This window comes from Electrophorus electricus, chromosome 3, assembly GCF_013358815.1.
Source record: "Electrophorus electricus isolate fEleEle1 chromosome 3, fEleEle1.pri, whole genome shotgun sequence".
Lineage (NCBI taxonomy): Eukaryota > Metazoa > Chordata > Actinopteri > Gymnotiformes > Gymnotidae > Electrophorus > Electrophorus electricus.
Genome location: NC_049537.1, coordinates 12175001 through 12197500, shown reverse-complemented (window position 1 = coordinate 12197500; position 22500 = coordinate 12175001). Strand labels below are relative to the sequence as shown.

At 39.3% G+C, this 22500-nt stretch overlaps 1 protein-coding gene across 3 annotated transcripts in view; it reads left to right on the top strand.

Moving 5' to 3' along the window:
- The first annotated feature begins 2265 nt into the window (after positions 1-2265).
- The window catches only part of LOC113577998 (neurexophilin-2), a 38795-nt gene continuing 18560 nt past the window's right edge, over positions 2266-22500 (top strand). Inside the window, exons 1-2 of one of the 3 annotated variants that reach the window (XR_004775813.1) lie at positions 2266-2818; positions 4486-4631. Coding sequence is in view for 2 of the 3 variants with exons in the window: in XM_027010944.2 (XP_026866745.2) it covers positions 2732-2818 (87 nt within the window). In the remaining variant the exon portion in view is untranslated. Of the gene's footprint in view, positions 2819-4485; positions 4632-9541; positions 9577-22500 lie in introns of those variants that run through there. The other 2 variants (XM_027010944.2, XM_035524476.1) reach the window with 2 other exon arrangements.

Sequence of the window (22500 nt, the reverse complement as noted above, 5' to 3'; positions counted from 1 at the left end):
GCTTTTAAAAGGGTTGTAGTTATGTCTACTTCAAAATGTCCAAGCTGGTGAATCAAGTAATACATATAATGCGTAGAAGTATATTGTGGGGAAAGGCCACTACAGCCAATAAGCACGCACTCTCTGGCATAAAAGCCAGAGCACCAGTTTCACCTGCCTAAAGTGACGAGCCCCATCACTTCACCCTCCCTCCTTCAGGGGGTGACAGTCCCTGTCACTGGATATATATAGTAACATGGCTTCACAGAGAATTAGCAATGGATGTTCATAGAGGGAGGAGTGTGATTTCATTGATACATGAGGTTGAATGAGGTTGAATTCCTTGCCCAAAGCCTTAACCTGGGCATTCCTAAAATAGTAATACCAGGTCACATTCAAAGAAATAACTTTTCATACAGTCTCGGAGTAAGAAAAAACAACCAAACAAAAACAAACAAACAAGACGTGCCTTTTCATAGTGGGGTACCCCAAGCAAACCAAACTGTATCCAAAAATCTAAACTTTCACGTTATTTTACCTTCTGGCAAAACCTGTGACACAAATTCCATATTCAGGAGTGTGAAAAGAAGAATTTAGACCTTAGAAGAATTTACTACTGTTATTTATTTACTTGGTTGGTTGGTTGGTCATGTTAGAATCTGATGCTTCAATGTTGTGCTCAAGTGTAAATGCTATAGTGTGTTGGCCTTTTCAGTTAATTTTAAAAACTGATCTGCTGAGTCAAGCTTCACACTCTGTGTGGTGGAGTAAACTTGATGTTGCTCAGTTTGGTTCATGCATCGTTGTTTCCACTGCTGCACTCTAAATTAAGATGTCCAATTGCACCTGACTGCAGAACCCTTTTCAGCACAACCTTTGCCCTTAGACTTTCTTACACATTAGACTTGCTATATGTTGTCAAAATACAGAACAAATCAAAATAGCAAAATAGCTAACACAAAACCTTTGAGGATTTCTTTTAGATGTAAAAAAAAAAAAATGTTTTTCCCCCAATTAGGTAGGATCTGTGAGTGGCACTAACAAAACTGGAAGTTGCATGATGTTGGAATAGGCTTTTTTTCGTAACCCTGTGATGACTCCAGACTGTTTCCACTCAAAGTGTTTCAGTGAGCGCGCGCTGAGGTGGAAAGGAGAGGGGGAGACGGGGGGCTCCATGATGCGTAGATATGTGAGAAAATTGTGCTCATTTGTTCCAGGCATGTTGATTCATTTGCGCAAATGCACACATGCCAGAGAGGGAGCGTCTGGCAGAGTTCTTCTGAAATCGAACATGCCGTGCGCGTAACAGTTCGCAAATTCACCTGCCTCTTTTGATACCGCATAAGGCTCTGGCGTCTAGCGCGAATGAGACAGAACTGGAACCAGCATTTGTACATTTGTAACAGCAAATAAAATATGTATTGCTAGGTTGCACTATTCTCATCAGACTTATCTGAAGAGGGGGTCTTTCCAGTGAAACTGTTTTCTTAAAATAAATTCCACATGTAAACATCAATAAAGCCATACTTTTGTTTCCTTCTTTCTTTTCACTGATGGAATCTAAATTTATTGTGCAGGGTGCTTTTATATAAGCACCCACATCCGTACAATAATTTACTGGAGGCTATCCCTGTAACTGACGTAGGCAGCACTCCGGAAAATATATGCCTGTGATTCGCAAGGGGGCGTTGAAGGGCTACGTGTCTGCGCGTTATGATCACGTCAATGTGGAAAGTTTTTATGTATTTTAGATTAACCCAACTCTTCAGAGGGTCACGCTGCCGTTGCTGTACAGTTTACAGCTCTTTGTCGGTCTGCCTTTCTATCACCCTACCGCAATTTGACATGCGTCCTAATTTCGGGTCCCCCTTAGTATTACTTATGAACAAATTTTATTTTCCATTCACCAGTATAATCCATTCACCAGTAGGTTTTGTTTTCACATAGGAAGCAGTATAGTTTATGAAGCTTCCACAAATTGTGTTTACGAGAGATTAGAAATAACCAGTGGGAAGGTTGGTGATAGTTTCTGGACTTACTTGCGCATTTCTTTCGTTTACATAAACAGGTGTTTAGGAAACCCTTTTCTATTTGTCTTATTCAGAACAAGATAGGGGTGTCGGTGTGATTTGCGAAGCGTCAAGTTTCACACAACTTGACAGAGAACGCAAAACATTACCCCACGTATAAGCTCATATTCCCCATTCGGCAAAGGTGAATAGCGCGAGTCTTAGCTGTGCAGGAACGTCATGGTTCGGTGGTAGGTGCGCGTGTGAGGTAATTTAACCTGTTGGTGTTCAAATCATTATCCACTTTTGTAGGAGAGAGAAAGAGCAGGCTGCGCCAGTAACGCATGCTTGAAGGGAGAGAAAGGAGCAACACAGCGAGAGAGAGAGAGAGGGAGAGAGACACTGACGGCAACACAGATTCTTTTTAAACACCAAACACTCCGAGAGGTGGGCATTAGGCTTGAGCGCGAGCTGATAGAATCAGTTTTGCCCCTCACAGAAGTTGCAGCCATTTAAGCGAAAACTTTCCTCCTCTGTACAAACCCTCACCACAAGTATGGATTTGTATTGTACCCATTTCCAGGACTTCAAACGCTGAACCTCATCGGTTCTCTTAATACTTTAACTACAATTTGGCGCGTTGTTCCCCCGGACAAAAATATTCTATAGTAGTCGTCAGTTTCTCATTTTGCCGGTGTTTTGATCGTTGAGTGTGTTCAGTGTATGTTTACTCAACGGGACTAATGTTCTCTGGGAGGTCGCTATCAGAAGGAGCGATGAAGCTGCTCTGTTGGAGCTTGCTAATCCTGAACCAGTGGATTCTACGAAAGGTACGGAGCTTTTGTTTATTAACCCTCTAAAGAATATAGGCTAGCGGGAGCAAACTGAACAGTGCTGTTTATGGACACGTAAAGCTGAAAATGAAGGTACTCAGTTTTGTGGGTAAGAGTGCTTAACGTTTTATTGCAATTTGCAAACTGCACCACGTGTCTAGTTTCCAGATCAACTTTTCATACTCTTGGTCACAAGACTGAGTTCCCTTTATATTCATTGCAGTCATTCCTTAGATTTCCTTAGCATTAAAGATCGACATTCATTTTATTTGGGGAGTACCGCGCACTCTACGTATCTCAACGGGACGAAAGCTTTTAAGCGTTGCGAGATAAATGGTCTGCGAACGGTTCCCTTATTTCTTCTAAAAACTGTTTCACTTTTGCCTGCTATTCCCACTCGGCACAGCTAGCATATTTCGCTGTCATCTTATCAAACAGGCCCCCAGCAACTTCTTTTAATTTTCCTCTGAAGTTCATCATATACTTGCTTCAAGCTTGTTTTTTATCATCGCATAGTCATTTACTATGAAGAGAGTTCACTCACTGAAACGTGTGTGTGAGCGTGCGCGTCTGTGTGCACGAACAGTTTATTAAATACATTTGGCTTCATTATTTATAGATAAAACACAAATGTGATTACCATATCTGAATTCTGAAGTGCACCATCGTACGCAGTCACATGATTAAGGGTATTCTCACATACAAGTAGGTATGTGACCAGTGACCTCTTTTTCTGGCGTTCCGACCCTGGTCTTCGTTCAGCATCTTTTCAACTATCATACTTTCACTTGCACAACTTTAACATACATGAGGCTTTATTGTTTTGTGAATTTTTATTTATTTGCCATTTTAGTTATTTTACCTTCTGAATTATACTGAGGATGTTTGCGGCATGCAGGGTTGATTGAATGAATAAAGCAATCTAGGGTAATAATATAATTACAATGATAATGTCAGTGATAATATGTACTATAAAACATTACAGAATTAATTGGTTTATATCTATAATTAAACACTTGCCAAGTGGAAAAAAAGACCTTTTCAGCCTTCAGTCACTAAATGTCACCTACAGCTTTGTAAGCTATTCTGAAGCCCAATGGGGAATTTGCCATTTTATCTTTATTTTATTTTGAAGACATTATTTTATTATTTGTCATGTAGTTTGTCATGTAATGTAATAATCTTACACTGAAAAACCCTAACACCTGTATGCATAATGCTCAAAGTACATACATTTGTGGCTTCTCATTACGAACAGAAATCTTTCTCCACTTTAACATACACAACACCCTGCTGCTTGCCTTTGTTCTACAATCTTTAAGAATTTTATGGAAGATTTTAGAAATGTGTTTTTGAAATTAGACATACTATAAGGGTGCTGTTTTCACACCCCACACTACATCTTATTGATGATCCTATTACCTCTCGATATGACCGTGATCATTTCATCATAAATCTGCAGACTAGTGTCACAACCATGTCTTTCCATCCACAGAGTAGGCAGAAATATGACCCAGACCACCAGGGCCGTGTTTCAGTGCAATAATGTTTTTATTCTGTGTGCAAAATTTCATAAACATGTAGTTGTTATGTGGTTTAGGTGATTCTGAGCTTCCACTTAACATTAAGAGTCAGTAACTTAATAGTGCGAAATTTGTCCTTAGATTTTCGATTCCTGCACTCAAGCATGTAAAGGAAAGGAAGGAAGGGGAAGAGCGAGACGGATGGAGCATCAACCTTCATGCAATCTGGACCTTAGTGTTTCATTTTGTTTTTAGAGTTTAGTCATTTAAAGACCCAAAGTTAAGAACACTGAAGTGATTTGGAGTGAAAACACTTATTTTATATCAACAGATGGGTCCAATCTAAGCAGCCATCAAAAGTACTTATCATACCACCCCTCTATGTCCAAATATAATAATGCATCACATTATTAAAAGAGTTGTATTGCCACACCTGTTCAAGTCTTTGTTATCTAAAATCAAATCTTTATTTGAATCAGAGACAATGTTTAAGATGAAACTAAAATCTTTAAACGTTATATCTAGATTTTAAATGAGTGATTCATGTTTGTTAATCAGTAACTTTTGTATATATATATATATATCATGAACAGTGGCAGTGGCCATCTTTTGCAGATTTGTATACATAGAAATCAGTTCCAGTCAGTTCAAATTTATTTATATAGCTTTTTTTTTTACAAGTTGTCACAAAGCAGTGCTACAAATGAACAGGTCTAGGTCCTTAATGAACAAGCTAGTGGCTTCATGCACAAAATTAAGGAAGACACGTTGGAAAGACTCAAGAGGGACCCATCCTCCTTGAGCGGCCCAGCTAATAAACAGATCGTGCTTTATTACATTATGTTTAGTCAGAGTAGCCACTTCAGTATAGATGGGGAGTTCTTAGCTACTCCGGTTGGTCTCTGTCATAGGTGAACTGTTTCTGCATCCATTGGAGTGATTGGATGTTCTGGATGGATATGGCAGCATCAGTTCATCTACTGGTGGCACTAGGACATTTTCTGGGATCATCTTAGATGCTTTGTCATCGATGAGCACATCTAGTCCAGTGTTGGCATCATGTCTGCAGTAACATGCAAATAAAACAGAAAGATGTTGTTATATCTGTAAAGATGAAAAACTCATGAACAGTCTGTATTCAGTAGGCATGCCAGTATGCAGCATGCAGGTTTATCAGATTGATAAAGTATTTATAAATAGAATAATTATATGATAAGCTAGCAGTTCATGATTGCATTGCCATGTTTGATGGACAGGGAATAATAATGTACAAAAGTGTGTGTCTTGTGAAAAAGCTAATAAAATCACTGTGGAATGAAATGACAGAGAGAACTTTGATAATACTTATCTGTGTTGTGAATGTTGCTGCCCAGATTGTATCAGCCTCTTGGCTGTAGTCATTTCAGAACTTTGTTTTGATCCTTAATGAGTTTAAATCATTTGCAGGAGTAAAGAATGCTTGTTTAAGAATTGCCAGGTGATAGATTTAAGGGTGATGAATAGTAATGAATGGAATGGGTCGCTGTGGTAACAGACACAGTTGTGAAGACTTTGGAAACAGGATTTCTATATGAATTGCTCCCAGAATGTGCTCTTAGTTATAATAATAGTCTTAAGTAACAAACATCAGATGAAGCATTTTACATTGTCATTTTGTTAGGGTTTTAATGTACAAGGTCATTGATGGAAAAATGCAAACCTCAATGAAAATTACTTTCTGAAAGGAAGACTGGTTGGAGTTACTATTAGCCTGGCCTACCATAAAAAAACACACCATTTTGATTACCCCTTTACAACAGAATTCTGACTGACTGCAATATGGCTCTATCAAAAGAGATTTCAGAAGCTTAAGCTCATAAGACAGAAAAAGGTAACCAAAGGATTTGTAAAGATTTGGGTCTGAAATGGAGAAATTCTGCGCTGTTGCTACTCTCCCTTCCCAGGTGTCTGACAAAGATCAGTGCAAGAGCATACATCGGGTCCATAAACAGTGACAATAAACACTAGAATGAAGGCATGACGTATATCAGTTAAAAAACACTGAGCAAGAGTGGTGTTCATCAAAGGTGACCAAAGAAGAAACCACTACACTAAAAAAGACTACCTGAATGTTTCAGACTAGTGCTAGAAGAATATTCTGTTGACAGACAATAGTTGAACTTTTAGATAGTGGGAGCAGCCTTATGTTTGGGGGGGAAACATAACACTTAGTATAGGGCTACACTGTTAGCTCATGGTCTGGGCACCTTCAATTATTAAAGGAACCAAATATTTTTAAAGTGTACCTGGACATTCTACAGCAGAACATCATGGTGTCTGTGTGTTATCTAAAAAGAAAAATAGGTTGGATCATGCAACATGACGTTCATCCAAAAAAAGGGCGTGGATCAACAGTAGAATGGCCCAAATTTAAAGTAATTCCAAATTTAAGGCAAGGTGTTCAAACAAACAAAGGCAATAATACACATGATCTTAAACATTGTTGAGGAATGTGCCGAAATACTTCCTAACTGTGAAGGTGATCAGTAGGTAGAGAAAGTATTTTATTGAGGTTATTGCCAAAGTTGGTTATCGGCAACAGTTCATACCCTTTTACCAGCAATAATCTTGATTGTTTAAGCCATTTTTAATTAAAGATATGGCACTGCAAAGTGCTTTGTTTGATATACATACTTTATTTATCTTTATTCATGATTATTAAATAAATGATCAGATTACTTTAATTGAAACTATTCATGCAGAAATCCAGATAGTGTATAAGAATTCAGAAACTATAAAATATCTTACACATACAAACCCCAATCTAATGATCATGTGAAAATATTTGTGTTAAATATTTGTTATATATTTGCTTATACATGCAAAGGATTCAAAATTTATGACAAGATCCTGGAATTATTCCCATGTTGTTAGTATAGTTGGGAGTGTGTCTCTTAAAAACAATGCTGTTTTCCTGTACATTTGTCTCAGAAATATGGTATCAAAGAACTGACTATTTGTTCTTGTCCTCCCATTTGTTCTTGCTTGGCCAGTGAAATATTGGTTAAAGAGATATTAACAGAGTTCAGAGACTTTACGATAAAATGTTGCACAATAAGAAATTCAGTCACATGATTGCGATGGTCATCTGGGCCAAAAGGCTGACTGGGGCCCTTGATTGGTGCATACGGGAGACTTCATTCAAACTGGACATGGCCTGCCTGTGTCATGTTTTATTGGACAGAGAGAAAACTAATATACTGGGAACACTATGAAATTGTTGTGAAACCTTGTGATATTGGGAATAATAATTTGAATTAATTAATTATTTGATTAAAGAAATAAATGAGGCATATCTTTTTAATTTGAGATTACATGAGTTTTGTAGATGTCAGATTTATATTTTGTCACTATGCACTGCAGGAAAAAAGGATGGAAATGCATGAAGGTAGTCATATTTATAGTTCTTGGTCACATGAAGCTGGTTCAAGGTTCCTGCCTTGAGCAGGTGTATTTATCAAGATTGTGGTTAGTATGACTGATGCTGACAGAACCTGTAACAGTGGTGTGTAGCCAATAAGCACCCAGTAAAAGTCAGAACTGCAGCCTCCCTAGTGTACCTATAAGATCCTTTAATCTACAGTGAGCACCCAATCAGGTGGCAACAATTACCCCAGGCCCTCCCACCAGCTGCCGAGGTTAACAGATGTGTCTAATTTTTCAGTAGAAATAGATCAGACCTCCCCAGGCACTCAGGAGGAGAAAGAGAGTAAGTGAATGCTGGGCCTGAAATCACACCCTCCTGGCGGTGCCAGAACTGCCCATGGCCAGCTGCTGCACTGGCTTAGGGAGAGTGAGCCCTGCATATGACAGTGGGTATGCATATTGCCAAAACCAGGAGGCATGCGGAAGGGCGGGGACACACTTGATGCAGCCAATGATACGGATGTGAGCTCCTCAGCAAAAGCCTTCACCTGAAATTGTGTGTGCCCGTGTTTGTCTGTGCTTGTACATGTAAGCATGTGTGTATGCATGCATGTATAAAATACTTTGTTCAAATATATCCCCTCTGCAGCACTTTTTGTTGCTTACCATGTTTAAAACTTAGTTGAACATTAAGACACAATATGCAAATCCACATCTCCAGTCATGACGCAGGTGAACATTTTGTGAGAGGCTCTTTTCAGTAAAGACCATTACATGGTTGGCTATTTTGCTTGAGAGGAAGTCTTGAATGTAGTCTTGAATGTGTGCCTGTTTGCATTCGTCTGCATACTGCTGAGACAAACGTCACAAAACAGATGAACGGTTGTGTGCCCCCCCCCCCCACCGATATTACTCAGCCCCCCCCCCCCCCCCCCCCCCCCCCCCACACACACGCATTATGCCTCCCCAGAATTACGCCTCCCAGACACAGCGAGAGGGAACCCTAATAGATTAGAAAATATAAAAAGGAAATCAGCCTGAAATGATTCCCTCTCGCCACACACTCATCCCACGCGGTGCACTCTGAACACCAGCAGCCTTGTGTGCATCGCCCAGAGAGGAGAGCAGGCGCGGAAAGGATTACCCCGTCCAAAATCGAGAGAGCGAAGGACTGGGAGAGAGAAGGCGTACTCCATTGACGGGGCCCTTCCAGCACGGATAGCAAGGGGGACATGCACCGTTATTTATTGCTTTGCAATTACCACTGAGGTATTACAGCTGTAAGGGCAGCAGGGAAAATGAAACACTTCACAGGGGAACCGATAAAGGAGCATTATTCTGGGGTTCATCAAACTGCCCCCTACATTCCTTCTTCCTCCGTCTGTCTCTTTTTCCCTCTGTCCTTTTCTCTCCTCCATCCCCTTCTGTGGCGGTATGTATCTTCGTACTGCACTGCTTTGGGTGCAGTAATAAAAAAAGAAGAGGGGAGCCAGTGGATGACAATAGATGGTGAGAAGAGATAGTATAAGGGGCTAAGTGAGAGAGATAAACATGTGAAGAGAGACGTAGTTGAAAGTGGTCAGAGGCAATGATGTGTGTGGCCTCCACTGACTCTTATTCCAGCCCTCAAGACTCCCAGACAGTCCACGATGTACATCCATCTCAGTTCCAAACACACCTGAACCAGGCATTACCTGCTGCTGTGCTGAGAGCTGTGGAGTGTCTAGGGGATCCTGATGACTGGATTGAAAAGCACTTATTCACGCTTAACCATCCTCACGCCGAAGGAGACTCAGGAACCAGGAAAATTTGACCATGGACAAGTCTGTGAGTGATGCCTTGCTGATGTGGCAAACCTTTCCAGTGATGGGTGCAGTGCACAAGTGCTCAGTCCTATTTAAGATTGCAGTCATGCCCTAGTTAGTGTTTCCCCAGTCAACAGAGGTATTGGAGAAATATAAATTTGTTTCACTCTCTAAGAATTGCATACAGTCTAAGAAATAGTTAACATCAGCAGGGATGTGCCACAATGTTTATGCTTGAGGGGTATGTGAGGATATGTGTAAACCACATATGTACTTTCTAATATCAGTTTACTATATACTATACAAGTGAATGAATAGCTCCTGGCCAGTGAGCAGTGAGACTTCTGATAGTGGGCAGAAATACACTGCATTCTCTAGTCTGTTCCTGTATCTACCTGTATGCCTGTGTGAGCGTGTGCTTGTGTTTTCTTTGCGCCTGGCTGACCAGACAGTCTTGCTTTTGCACTGTGTAGAATGAGATTAATAGTGACACACCTGCAGTAGATATATGACTGTGGATTTCCATGCAATGAAATATTTAGGGGTAATCCAAGAGATGCCGAATGCGATAACTCTGCTCGGGGTTGGAAGACCTCGCCACGCAACAGACACAAACACAGATGCACACACTCAAGGATTAGTTATTATCATTTTTTAATATCTCTACAGTGGCTTGTAAAGTATTAATATAGACACACATTTAATTTATTGGAACAAAGAACAAAAGGGAGGTTGGGCAGAGAGAGCAGGAGCTGCTTATTTGACCTGGTGTCATGTGCTGTTTACAGAAATATAATAGCAATAATAAAAATAATGGAAAGTAAATCTGCCCAAAATCCTGGCATTCACCCTAGTAAAAATACAAGAGATGTGCCAGTGTAAAAAGCTTCTATCACACTGGATCAAATCCTGAAGTGGAACTGGGAAGAATAGCAAAGAGAAACAGATTTTGTCATTGCTATCTGATTTTGAAGGTGTGTCTTCTCGCTCAGTGTTGGGCCCTAGTCCTTTGAGATTGACTTGCTTTAAAAAAAAAAAAAACCCCTTTACTTCCATTTATTTAGGGCAAACCTTGTGAGAGATACTTTTAAGGAACTCATATTCTTTTATTGTTTGTATTAGTTACCACTGGTGGTTAGCAAGCATGTTACCGTTTTCAAGGACTTTGAATGAACCTGTATTCCATGATTGGATTTCTCTCTTTCTCTGTCTGAGTGTCTCTCACCTTCACACAAACCATGCCAGAGTCCCCTTCCTCTGTGTTCTCGCTTCACCTTCCCTCTTCATCCTCTTCCTCTTCCTCTTCGCCCTGACTCCCTACTGTTCTTGATTAGAATGTGGCCCAGGCGCAAATACTGTATGTGAGACCAAATCTGTATGCTCTATGTCTCTGTTCTGCTGCCCATATTGTGAAGAGAAACAGAGAGAGGGTGTGTGTGTGTGTGTGTGTGTGTGTGTGTTGGGAATGAATCTCTAGCTCCTGTAGCCATATCTGTGTGTGTGTGTGTGTGTGTGTGTGTTGGGAATGAATCTCTAGCTCCTGTAGCCATATCTGTGTGTGTGTGTGTGTGTGTGTGTGTGTGTGTGTGTGTGTGTGTGTGTGTGTGTGTGTGTGTGTTAGGAATGAATCTCTAGCTCCTGTAGCCATATCTGTGTGTGTGTGTGTGTGTGTGTGTGTGTGTGTGTTGGGAATGAATCTCTAGCTCCTGTAGCCATATCTGTGTGTGTGTGTGTGTGTGTGTGTGTGTGTGTGTGTGTGTGTGTGTGTGTGTGCCTGTGTATAAGTCTGTATGTGACTCTAGATGGATAGGAGATGGCAGCCTCTACTGCAGAATGATATACACTCTCAGCTCGGGTCAGTCTTAATTAGACCAACCAGAGGTCAGGAGTAGAGGTCAGAGTCCCAGGCCTTCAACTCAGTCCACGTCTGCCCAGAAGAGGCTCTCTGTGATGGGCACAGGGAAAAGGAGAGATGCAGGAGCAGAGACGTATGGCTAACCTCGTGTTTCACATGATACAAAGCTCATTCATTCCACTGCACACTTTTCTTCATATCGTGAGCAATCAGAGCACTTTAGAATAATGCAGTTTGGATTTCCCCCTTTTCTCATTTTCAGTATATTTACAGTGTGAGGTTTCCCCTTCAGTTCCCCTGACTATCTGACTACATTTGGTGTGTATATGTTGGTGCTTCTCGTATTCCTTCAGCATCAGATTGAGATTTGTGTGCCCTCCCATTTTGACTACCTGATAGTCGATCATGTGTCTGTATCCGCTGAATCGAGTGCAGGCGTTCGAGCATGTGCATCCACTCCCACACAGAAGCTCATCTGGATTGTCTTTGCAAGGATAGCTCTCCATATGTTGTCTCCAGCAATAGGCTTGTATTACACATATCCCTAAGGATGTGTGTGTGTAAGTGTGTGTGCGTGCTCGCATGCGTGCATGTGCATGCTCATACAGCCATTGTATATAATAAAACAAATTGGAGCTGCTGGAGTACTCCATTATACATACCTACATGAGATGAGGGGACTTAAAGTCACATATCCTTCCACATGTCAGTCAAAGTCAGCCCATGGAGGAACACGTCTGATGCCAAACAGTGCCCATACATTAACCACTGCACCTGGTCTTTACATGCTTACTGTTTAAACACACACACACACACACACACACACACACTAGTGACACGGAAAATATTCTAAATAATTACAGTGTTACCCTTCATAGGTTTTAGCTATTGATCAGTGCATGCCCAATAGCATGTTGTTAAATGAAAAGTAATAGGAGCCAAATGATCCAATGATCTTCCTAGAAAAAGAGTACAAAGGCAAAAGTGTTTTTTAGGTTTCTTAATGTGCTGATGCATCCACTTTGTTTTTTATCCACAAGCATAAGGATCATTAGGACACAGGTATGTTCGGATCCAGATGCGGAAGTTCTTATTTCTTACTTGGCACTGATAAAGTACGCAGGAAGGACTGGCTGAGGCCAAGGCAGGTTCGGCGTTCGTGACATGGAAATTGCTAGGGAGAGAGTTGTCTTTCCAATCCAGGGTCAGAACGGGTAGGCAGAATCCAGAAGGTACTGAGAGACTAGGAGCGAGGCATAGTCTGAGGGTGAAACAAAGATCGATAACCAGGTAGACCAACAGAAGAGAAACACACTCAGTATGCATCATAAGACAGCAATACTTTGCAAAGAAGTCAGGAAGAGCGGAGTCTATATATGAATACCGAGAGTAATTAATTAGAAGGGAAGCAGTGTAGAACATCAGTACTCAGGTGAAGGTGATCTGGTTAGTTGGGGAAGTCTCCCTGAAGTGGGTGCGACAATCCTAGAGGGCTGGGCAGAATTTGTGACAACTTTAAAGGACAAACAATCAGTTAACTGAGTTGTGATGAGGGTTTTTCTACATCAATTAAGAGGTGAAACTGAATATATCAGAAATAAACATGTTAGTTAACGATAGACCAAAAACAAGGAATGTGTTTTTAAGTGGCACCTGGCAAAAAAGACCCAGCAGCCCTTCTATGCAGTCCAGGCATAAGATGAACCTGATTACATCAGACATCACAGCTACAGTGTTTGATTACATCAGACATCACAGCTACAGTGTCTGACTCCAGACTATGATAAGGAGGATTTCCAAACTTTGTGTATGTATATGTACCAGTGCATCAGAAAGAAACCAAAGTGAATACAGACCCTGTAAATGTTTGGAGTGGATACATCAGCAGGAAAAAAATGTTATTTGAAAACCTGTCTCCCTGTATGACTGTTGTCCTAATGATTAACTACTTTTTACACCTTTGTGTGTATGTGTGTGTGTGTGTGTGTGTGTGTGTGTGTGTGTGTCTGTCTATCTTTCTCTCTATGTGTTTGCGTGTGGCTATGTGTATGTGTGTCCATGCATTGCAAGGTTTGGGCACAGTTCCAGACACATAAATCACAGAGAGAGAGAGATTAAAATCAGACCTCAGTGAGATTAACTGTCATGTTACCTTGTAAATAGGAATTAGACAATAAATAAATAAATAAATAAAGAAGTAAATAAACACACACTCACAAAAAACATAGTTCCAGTGTCCATACTCACCACAGATGACCTCAAGGAAGCAACAGACTGGTTGTGTATTCTGTGTCTGTAGTATCACAGTTGCTTGTGGGCTGGTGGTAGTGGGACAATGGGTAAGAACTTACTGATAGCCAAATGATGTGGGTTCATATTCTAGGAAGAACATATGGAAACGTAAAGCCTTATCCAATATCTCAGGGTCAAATATCTCAGGTAAACCTCTTTAATCTCAAACTGAAAAATCAACACTGATAATGTGTGGTATTAAGTTGATGAACCTCTGTGAGGGATATGAATGTACATCCACCAGAACATCTGCAAAAGACTTTGCTTCCATCAACAACTGAAGACTTGATTTAATCCTTTTTAAATAAGTGTATGTAAAAGGTCTATGTATAACCAAATTTAAAAAGACATTGTTTTATCTCTTACTTAGATTTACATATACATATTTAATTCCTAGAAATATGTATTTCCTCTCAAAGTCTTATTTATTGCAATGAGATAAATTAAAAGTATCATATGGTGAACTTAAAAGTAATCTTTATCATATTCACTGTTATGATTTGTTGAATCCTCTTGGGTGAATTTCAAGGTGGATTTTTCATTTTTCTGAATGGACTCTGTAAATTTGCATGTTATTATGTACAATATTCCCTCTCACTGTGGTTAATATCACGTGCGTGTGTGTGTGTGTGTGTGTGTTTACATGCATGGTTAACTTAACATGGTACCCCCTAAATCTTACTTGATGGAAACAGATTTCAGGAAAATGAATAGTTTTCAAGGTGTAGACTTCTTGGATCTTAAAATATATACATGAACATCACTGAATTACAATGAGAGGCACCCAGTGTGAGTGCTTGTAAGTGAATGTGTGTGTGCATGTGTGTGTTCATGTCCATGACAGTAATTCCTCTATAATCCAAGATTAAGCAAAACAGATCTCCAACTTGGCATTTCCAGAGGTTCAGCTTTTGAACTAATAACTGAACTCCAGTCTATAGTGACACACACACACACACACACACACACACACACACACACACAGAGAGAGAGAGAGAGAGAAAGAAAGAAAAAGAAAAAGCAAGCGAATAGAACATCTTTTGGCAAGTCTGCATGTGGACTCGAGGGACAGACTGTACCTGGTAGATTATGTAAGACAGAATGCTCTTGGTAGAATATACCAATGATTTTGATAGCTGTGACAGCTCTATTGGACTTGGCATAATATGTTACCAATCAGCTGCTGAACACCATTCACATTATGAATACCTACACTTGTGACTTCCAACACGTCAACTTTCACACTAATCTAATATGAAAACCCAATTTGAACTATCTGAAAATCCTCAACAAGATTTCACTTCAACTCCCAAACCTTTGAACACCAAGAACTCATGAAATGATTGCAAAAAATAATGTGGCATGACAGTGTCTAATTTTCTCTTTATTTTAGGTACATCTTCAGTTTCAGTGTTTATGTGTACTTTCAAGAATGAGTTTGCAAACCAAGAGAATTATAAATAATAGTAATAAGTAATGAGTAAATAAATTCTTAAAAACTTTAAATATTTTTATTAAACAAACGGCACAACAATTTCCATTGCCATATTAAATATATGTTTTAAACAGTTGCTATGGGAACTTCTAAGAAAATTACCTCTTTACAAGAGCGCAATTTGAGTCTGATGTTCTGTTGAATTCAGGTTTCCACTGCTTTACTAGCATCTTTCACCCATTTCAGGTTTGCTATGAACAACCTCTAAGTTCCACATGTTCTGTACATCAATTATGCAAAAGTAGAATTTTATTATGTTTGGAGATGTTGCCTATAAAACTCTGCATACCATCAAACCCTCATCCCAACTGTGAAGCCTGATGGAAGTAGTACAGTGGTGTGGGGCCGCTTTACTCTCTGAGGGCCTGGATGGCTTGGTGTCATCGAGTGACCAATAAATCCCATGCTGTATGAAGATGTGATGTGAGATCATGGAGCATGACAATTCACTAAAATATAGGAGAAAATCAACCATTGAAAGTCATAAACAGAAGAAATGATGGAACAGCCAAGTTAGCGTTCTGACATCTATTATTGAACAGCCAAGTTAGAGTTCTGACCACAGCCCTATTGAAATGCTGTGGTTTGAGCTGAAGCAGGCCATTCAAACAAGAGATTCTAAACTAAATTTGTTTTGTATACAGCAATTTTACAAAATATATGTACTCCTAAGAAGACTGATCAGCCACTAAAGAAAGCGTTTGGTTTTTATTGTCAAAAATAAACAAGGCAACAAGGACATGGACTTACACATTGGTGCATGTGTTGATGGTTATATGTGGCTCTTTATAAAACATTATAAGATAAATATGATAACATCAAACTTTAGGAGCAACTTGCACAGAAATTCCAAAGGGTTCACATTTTCCTGCACATTTTCCTTACGCATAAAGGTTAGACTACCAGTGGATTTGCTGTAACATAGCTGTATATTTTCTTTGTTTTATTTTTAACAATGCAATATATATATCATTTTAATTATGAACTTAAATAGGTTACTACAACCCTGCATGACACAAATGTGCTTCCTTTAAAGAAACAGTATATAAAAAATAGTTTTGTTTTTTTTTTCCTGTATTCCTTGACTGTCCAAATACTGATAAATACCAGAACCTTTGGTTAGTGGTCTGCAGGCCATTTGACAGTTCAGTATTTAAACAGTAACTAAACTATGAATTACTGGGGGAAAGATTTTTCTCTTGCTCACATCACCTAACTTATGCAGTGACATGTATTTTTAATCGCTGTTCATTATAATGCAAGGTCTTTATTTTGGTGAAATAGCAATACTGGTTTTAAATGATGGACTAATTTAATAAGTAGGTTTAAAAATGCAGTTGACACTTGCTGTTTTGCTTCTGCTCAGGGGTCCCTCCAACTTGACAAGAACTTTATTTAGCAGCCCCAGTTCCAAGTGGGATGATTAAAGTGTTACTCTAATTAGAAAAGGTTCAGAAGGTCTGGCAACAGGGGAGGAGGACTGCAAACAAACAAGTAAACAAACAAGTAAACAAAGAACTGGTGTGGTGTAATGGAGAGGGTGAAGAGATCTGAATCATCAGAGATTTGAGAGAGAGAGAGAGAGAGAGAATGAAGAAGTAGTAGCATTCTTTTAATGGGCCCCTGTATTTCAGATGTGTGTGTGTGTGTGTGTGTGTGTGTGTGTGTGTGTGTGTGTGTGTGTGTGTGTGTGTGTGTGAGATCCCTTTACTGTATTCAAGTCACCCCTTAAACTAAGCGACATGTAGATTAAAGATACTTATATGCTACATATACAGTTGTGCTCATAAGTTTACATACCCTGGCAGAATTTGTCATTTTTTAATATTTTTTTAGAGAATAATAATGATAACTTTTCTTTTATTCATGTTTATAAAAGAACCCAAGTGGTTGGGTCAAGCCATTTATTATCAAACAATTGTTTTTGCCCTTTTTAAAATCATAATGACAACAGAAACTACCCAAATGACCCTAATCAAATGTCTACATACCCTAGTCCTTAATACCGTGTATTGCTTCCTTTAACATCAATGACAGCTCGAAGTCTTTTGTGGTAGTTGTGAATGAGGCAGTTTATTTTCCCAGATGTTAAAGCCGCCCATTTTTCTTGGCAAAATGCCTCCAGTTCCTGTAAATTCTTGGGCTGTCTTGCATGAACTGCACATTTATATCTCCCCAAAGTGGCTCAATGATATTCGGGTCAGGAGACTGAGATGGCCACTCCAGAACCTTCACTTTTTTTCTGCTGTAGCCAATGACAGGTTGACTTGGCCTTGTGTTTTGGATCATTGTCATGTTGGAACATCCAAGTGCGCCCCATGTGCAGCTTCCAGGCTGATGAGTGCAAATTTACCTCCAGTATTTTCTGATAAAATACTGCATTCATCCTACCATCAATTTTAACCAAGTTCCCTGTGCCTGTGTAGCTCACACATCCCCAAAACATCAGCAATCCACCTCCATGTTTTACAGTAGGGATGGTGTACTTTTCATCATAGGCCTTGTTGATTTCTCTCAAAATGTAGCGTTTATGTTCCAGAAATCTTGAGGCTTGTCTCTGTGCTGTCTGGCATATTGTGAGCAGGCTGCTTTGTGGCATTGGCGTAGTAAGGGCTTTCTTCTGGCGACTCGGCCATGCACCCCATTTTTCTTCAAGTGCCTCCTTATTGTGCATCTTGAAACAGCCACAACACTTTTTATCAGAGAGTCCTGTATGACAGCTGACATTATTTGTGGGTTTTTCTTTGCATCCTGAATGATTTTCCTGGCAATTGTACTTGAAATTTTTGTTGGTCTACCTGACCTTGGCTTGGTTTCAGCAGAATCCCTCATTTTCCACTTCTTAATTGGAGTTTGAACACTGCTGATCAGCATTCTCAATTCCTTGGATATCTTTTTATATCCTTTTCCTGTTTTATAAAGTTCAACTATCTCCCGCAGATCCTTTGATAATTATTTTGCTTTCCCCATGTCTCACTAACTTACTGACTCTTTATACACACACAGTGATTGACAAGCAAACAGATTACAGGTGAGAATGGTTACCTTTACCATGGTTACCTGTGTGTGTCAACTTGTGTGTAGGTTATCATGCCAAAACTTCCAGGGTATATAAACATTTGATCAGGGTAATTTGGCCAGTTTCTGTTGTCATTATGCTTTTAAAAAGGGCAAAAACAATTGTTTGATAATAAATGGCTTGACTCAACCACTAAACATGAATAAAAGAAAAATTGTTGTATTATCATTATTATTCTCTGAAAAGATATTTAAAAATCACAAATTCTGCCAGGTTATGTAAACTTATGAGCAGAAGTGTAAATATAAGGACATATTCTAAGTGATTTGCACACATTTTAGAGAAAGGTGGTTTATTATCTTTAGACAAAACCAAATGGTACATTATAGCCTATTACAACTGAAGTGAGGGCCACACACAATACAAGGATTAGATCATGAATTGAGGATTGTTTTTAGAGTATGTCAGCCTTTCCCCTATCCCATAAAAGAATACAATTGCAATAATCATGCAATTTTAGGACAGGTGCTGTTTCTGGGGAGAAAGAAAATTATAGTCAGGCTTGGCAGACAGAGAAAGAGAGAGAGAGAGAAACAGAGAGTAGAGAACGAGAAAGAGAATAATAATCTCGGTCAAAATTAAAAACATCCAAAAATGAAATAAAGATGAGTGCTGTGTTGAGGCCTTACCGGTGGAATATAAAAGACGGAGTATTAAATATATATATTACGCAGGAGACAAACTGAATGCTAAGCCAGGCCTACCTGCTCTCAGGCGTCCACAGTCGCTTCATTACTGAGGGAGATGGTGTAGGATCAAGCCCTGTTCTTTCCTCATTGCTTCCATGCTGATGCTTCCTCTCCCTCCCTCTTCCTCTCCTAGGCAACAACAGAGTTGAAGTGAAACCGACGGCCATTTTTAATAAGATTCTGTGTTATTTTCCCACTCCTCTAATGCTTTTATTATTGCAGATTCACTCACAGGTGAAGTGTATTGATCATGGCTTAGAGAGAGAGAGAGAGAGAGAGAGAGAGAGAAGGAGAGAAGGAAAGTCTATGTGCATAGTGTTTCTCTTAGAAAGCATTTCTTCTAAATTCTAAAACCTCAAACAAGCCAGGCAGCCACTTTCAGATCAGTCCATGGTAATGTGCTTAGTGGTTATTGTACAGCAACTTGCATATCTAAAGTGTTTTCCAAGGAAAATCAAAATGGTACTAAAACTGATGCTGTGCATATGATAGTACGTCAGTAGCTCCAAGTGCCATTTTGATGGTTTGGTTTGATCCTTTTATAATAATATTAATAAGCTTTTATAATTAATCTTGCAGGTCACATCTCAGTGATCACATAACTAAAACAGAAACACAATCAGTAACAAGTTTCAGATTGTACAAAGCATTTCAATATTTTATTTACATCATGCCTGATGTGAACCTTTCAAGGCCAAATGCCCAAATTCCTACTGGGATGCCATTTATGCATGATCATGCACAATTTGATAACAATAAGACAACATGAAAATCAGGGCCTGCAAATCGAGCTTTAGTGTAAAGAAGCCTTTTGTAGAGTAAGACATCTGTTACTGGAGGTTGAAAGGAGTGGGTAAGTAATGATGCTTCCTCTTGCCTAGTCCTGAAGGTCAGCAGTCTGCCGTGGTGCATTGTGGGATAGTTGCCCCAGTCAGAATGGATGTCTTGTTTGTCTTTGACTTTGGCCCAGAATTTATTGTCCTCCTCCCCCTGGCCAAGGAACAAACATTTTGGGCTAACATATCTTTCCATCTCTCTCTCTCTCTCTCTCTCTCTCTCTCTCTCTCTCTCTCTCCTGTTAATCATATCATTTACATTCATTTTATATAAAACAATTTACAGTTTGACTATTGACTTAACAGACTCTAATTTTGTAATGCCACTTAATGCTGCATTTTACTAATTTTGTAGCATGAACATGCATTTATTGCAATTTGTTAATTTGGTGGACATAAAGCACCTGTGACAAGGTAAGTGGAGTGGCGCAACAGGGGTGTGGCATTTACCACAGTGGGTGTGGCATTTACCACAGTGGGTGTGGCATTTACCATAGTGGGTGTGGCATTTACCATAGTGGGTGTGGCATTTACCACAGTGGGTGTGGCATTTACCACAGTGGGTGTGGCATTTACAACAGCAGGACTTTCAAATCCGTGTGCGCTACATTAGTTTTGAACCCAGCTAATTATTTTCCTCATTTCAAGCAGGCACGTAAAGGCACATGCAGTTTCTCAAAACAGGATTTTAACAAAGAACATCACCCCAAAACATTATTACTAACTAAATACAAGTACTAATACAAATACATAGGAATTTGTATTAGGAAGAACAAATGATTTTAATTTTTTTTTGTAAGAAAAAACAAATCTATTGTGACTATTACATATGAATCAGACAGCTGGCATGTCAAGTTACATAAAAATTACATCGTTTAAATAATTTAGTTAATAATTGAAATAATCACAATTTTGTACATTTTTACATAGATTAATCTAAATATTACATATATTCTCATCACACGGAACAACAATTTTTTATATATATATATATATATATATATATATATATATATATATATATATATATATATATGTAGGTTCATCAAATCCCATATATTTTGGTGTGATGACTTTGAACTTCCCAGAGTGCCACTCTGCACTGGATTAATGCCCTTGCTGCTGGTCATGAAAATAGAAAAGGACACCACGCCCACACATGCCTACACTATGGTCTTATTCCTTATTTCTGCACTTGCACTGCGTCCACAGAAATAGAGCCAGCCATGTTTTAGAGAGTAAGAGCACATTTTCAGGAAGGAAGAGAGTGGGTTGCAAAATTTAGATACAGAGTATGACAGTGTGGTGGCTTAGCATCATCCACTTATGATCTACTTAACAGAGGTGTATGTATTCCTGTGTGTGTGTGTGTGTGTGTGTGTGCCTGCTTCTATCAGACTAAAGAGATGCTGACCTGTCTGCCTCAACGCCTCACAGCTTGTTAGTTATAACAGGTCCACTTCATTTCCCAGACCAGTGTACACAGACACACACATTCATCTGCCCTCACAGCCAAGTGCAGTCCAACCAACTGCCATATTGTCTATGGGCGTGTGTGTGTTAGAATGCAATTTCTATTAACCTTATCACTTATTGTTAAGACAAAGTGCCCGCATAGTAACAGGGAACAGATCTGAAGTAACATGAATTTATTATGAACAATGAACATAAACGAATCAAGTTGCTAGGCTAAAGTCCTGTTGATTGCGATTAATCACAATGATTTGGGAGATGCTCTCCAGAGATCATGGCTCACTTCACATTGAAGATCGCACCACAAATGTTTTCATCCACACCAAGGTTTGTATGTGACATCCACTAGCAAGCCTTGCTAGTTTCAAGTCTGTGAAAGCAGTTCACACATTTGATTACAGAAGCTCAATTCCTAACCATATCCTGGGACACAGCAGCTAGCAAAATATGATTATTATAAACTGAAAATGACATAAAATTAAATTATATATATGACATTCTTATTCTGACAAAACTGTCTGAGACATTTTCAGATGTCTCACGTGAGGACAGAATTCGGGCATGGTCCTTTTGGGCTCACACATACTCAAACACATGGTCTGCACAGCGAGGCAGAACTTTCTTTCCCTCATTCTTATCGTCTTAGTTCTCAAATGTGTTTCATGAGTTGGTCCTGGCTGCAGACCAGCTACAGTGTTTGTGGCAGCCTACGTCCTCCACCACAGTCAACGTGCCAGCCTATGTCCTCCACCACAGTTGATGTGTGACGTAGCCTAAGATCTGACCTGGGTCACGTTTAAAGATAGCATTTGAGAATAAAAGTGTAAATCCTGAGACCGTAGCCATTTGTATCATGTATTTTTGATGAAACAGGCAATTTGTTTTCGGGGTATTGAATCGATCTATTGGGTTTTAATTAGATCGTGTAAAACGCAACGTAATATAATATAATACAATATAATATTTGTATTTTTTTTGCTGACCACTTTGCCTTGGTGACATAGCCAAAAATCATAAAACATATTTGTAGACAAGAAAAACACATGGTATTTTGAAAAGAGATTATAGAAAAGCAGGAGAATATGATGAGGGACATAAATTAACAAGGTAAAGAGATCAATTTAGATTTCAGGCTGACTATAAATATTGGGTGTAAATGCAGGTAGACATTTCAGTGCCCAGCTGCATAGCCTATCTTAGCTTGTTTATTTATGTTAACGTAAATAA